At 38.5% G+C, this 2912-nt stretch overlaps 1 protein-coding gene across 1 annotated transcript in view; it reads left to right on the top strand.

Annotated features, from left to right (window-relative positions):
- The window catches only part of LOC122091819, a 19882-nt gene that overhangs the window by 6762 nt on the left and 10208 nt on the right, over positions 1-2912 (top strand). The window contains exon 3 of the mRNA XM_042661974.1: positions 113-252. Coding sequence (XP_042517908.1) covers positions 113-252 — 140 coding nt within the window. The remainder of the gene's footprint in view (positions 1-112; positions 253-2912) is intronic.

Consider the following 2912-nt stretch of genomic DNA (forward strand, 5'->3'; position numbering starts at 1 on the left):
AAAAAAAAAAAAAAAAAAAAAAATCTCAACTAGGATAGGATTTGTTGTTCGTCAATTCTTTGCATGCTGTGTTTGGTTGGACATGGGTTCTAAAGAACTTCTATTTTTCCAGGCATTGTCAAGACCATTTCTTTTCCTCTCAATTGCAACATCTTTGTCTGAACGATCAGAGTATAGAGAAACATCAGATCATCTTGATGGTTCTCAAGTATGCACAGAACCAGATTCAGAGCAGTCAATTGTGGATACAGGGTATGATCAATGTAGCTTTTAAGCTTTGTAACTTGGTATTATTCACACTCGGGAAAGATGTTATTAGAAGAAAGCCTTCTTTCAGGGATTGAAAATTTCCGTGATGATGGTATCTAGTTGAGTTACCTTGATTTGAATTTTTTTGTTGACCTAGATAAGTTGCCTCATGCGATAGATTTGATGCATATTTATCAAACAAACCTAATTATACTGAAGGGATTTGTCATCGGAACTATTTTACTTCAGTTGAGAGTGACAGAAATCTGGTCCATAGGTTTACATGAAATTTACTTTCTTTGGTTTTAAATAAAGACTGTTAACAAGTTATTTTAATGATGCATGGTCTTGGGGATTTTTTTTGGGGGGGGGGGGGGGGTGCACTTTCCCTTTCATTATTTTTCATGGCTACAAGTATGAGCATAGTTTGTCGTCTTTCCAAGTTAATCCTTGCCTCTCTTGACCCGTGAGCTTATGGAATCTTGTCAATAGCTGTAGTTGAAGGACTTAATTTTGTTGAGTCTTTTTTTTTTTTAAATGTAATTAATCATGGAACATGTACCTTGCACGTGTGGATGATAATTGTTTGGACTTTGGAAGCATGATGAGAAATGTTTTGGGCATCACATTTTAGCTGTCTTGACTACAAGGTTGCTTTAGAAGATGCTGATGTTTCTATTGGGGAAGGAGAGTACTAAAGCATTGAGTATTGGGAAATAAAGGGGTGCTCATGGTTAACTTGTTTACTTTTTTTCGAACACGAATTTAATGGAGGTTTCACTTATTTGGAGAATCTTGACTTTATTGGTTCCTTCTAAGCTTTTGGCATACAGATAGGTACATATGCTTGTGAAAGTTCTAACAGGGAAAGTTTGAAGAGTAGGGGATTTTGGTTGGCTCACAAATGCATATTGTGGAAAGTGTTGGTGTATTATGCTATAACATTTTAACCCTCATTCTTTTTGAACTACAGACATGGGAATATATTGTACAGACAGATGGGAATGTGTTGTACTTTTATTTGAGGGAAAATAGCTGATGATGAGGTTCTTAATTTGCCTTCCTATATTCCCTTTGGGTTGGGTGGGAAGTTGCTTTCTTTTACAGTTTGTTTGTTACTATGTTCCCCCTCCCCCTTTTTTTTTTGGGGGGGGGGGGTTGGGAAGGGAGCTGTGGAGAGTGAACAGAGGACACAAGAATCTTTCAAGCTGTGACTTGAAGTCTACTGAGAATTTGCACGGATTCGGCTTCTTTCCTGATTCGGATTTTAAGTTGAGGGAGTCTATAGGTCTAGTCCATTCAAGATTTGGATTCCAGTGAGAACTGGACTTGAATCACACTGCTATATTTGTATACTCATGCATACATATACATATACATATACATATATATATATATTTCAGTAGTAAAGTTTTCTGGTCTGATGGGACATTGTGGTCTAGAGCCATCCACCATGGAGAAGGCATTAAACTCCCCCATATTAAGGAATTTACCATAATGCCCCCTACTAACGTTCAAGAGTCATTATGAATCATACTTTTTTAAGTCACCGACCAGAAAACCTCTTCCCAAATTTATTTTAGATAGATAAAACATAGGTGAAAGTTTAGCACAATGGTCTTTGTGCTTGGTCCCAGTGGATATCTCTGATGTGGGGAACATGAAGTGGACTTGAATAATGTTGTCTATTATACTTGTACACTTGGATACTTTAACAGGCTCCTGGTTGTGGGCCAGTGGAGGGATGCCATGGCCAAATTGAACCATTGGATAGATAGGGTGCACCCTCGATTTGTCAAATGTCAAACTTAGTGGTCTAACTCAACCATATTGCGCATCTTTTATTTGGACTTCTCACCTGGCATTTTCAGCCATTAAATTGCCTTGCCACTTTCTTGACTTTTCAATCATTTTCAAGCCTTTGTTTTTCCACATGGCAAGCTTCTTTTATATTAAATATAACAAGTGAATGGAATCATAGTTGTCAAGGCGTGGTCGCATTGGATGCCTTGGTTGCCTTTTTGGTGTCACCTTGCATTTGGACTCCCTCCAACACCTTGGGTTGCTTAGACGGGCACCAAATCTGTCTGCAAGGTGAGGTGCCATGTGGTGGTTATAATTTGCTCATATTGTTAGGCCCAGCATACCGGCTGTTTCACCGTCACCTTCCCAGAATTATTTGCATATGTAAGTGGATCCAGATACCACTAACATTGCTTTAAACAGAGTTTTATGGTGTAACAGCATCCATGTTACCCGCCCTCTTTAGTTGGGTTAAGGCTTAGTTGAGTTGAGTGTGCATATTTAAGTGGATCCAGATGGATTTGATAGAACTTTGAATTGTTTTATTAAGTTCATCTACGGCCTTATGAAATATTCTGGTATTTAGCTTTATGCTTTGCGTAGATGACAAGGCGGCTCAGCCTAGACTGGTGCCTTGGTTGCCTAGGTGTTGCCTATATTTTTGACTATCCTCCATCGCCTTGGTCACCTTGATAACTATAAAATTGAAGGATAAGTTGATAAACTAGATTTGTAAATTTCTGGAGCTTGAAGCAATATGTGAATTATACCACTTAGATAATTGGGTCAACATGATTTTTTGCTTAATCATCCTTTTCCTCCTCTTTGCTTGGAAAATGGTAAACCGGGGGGGGGGGGGG

Source organism: Macadamia integrifolia, chromosome 10, assembly GCF_013358625.1.
Source record: "Macadamia integrifolia cultivar HAES 741 chromosome 10, SCU_Mint_v3, whole genome shotgun sequence".
NCBI classification, from domain to species: Eukaryota; Viridiplantae; Streptophyta; class Magnoliopsida; order Proteales; family Proteaceae; genus Macadamia; species Macadamia integrifolia.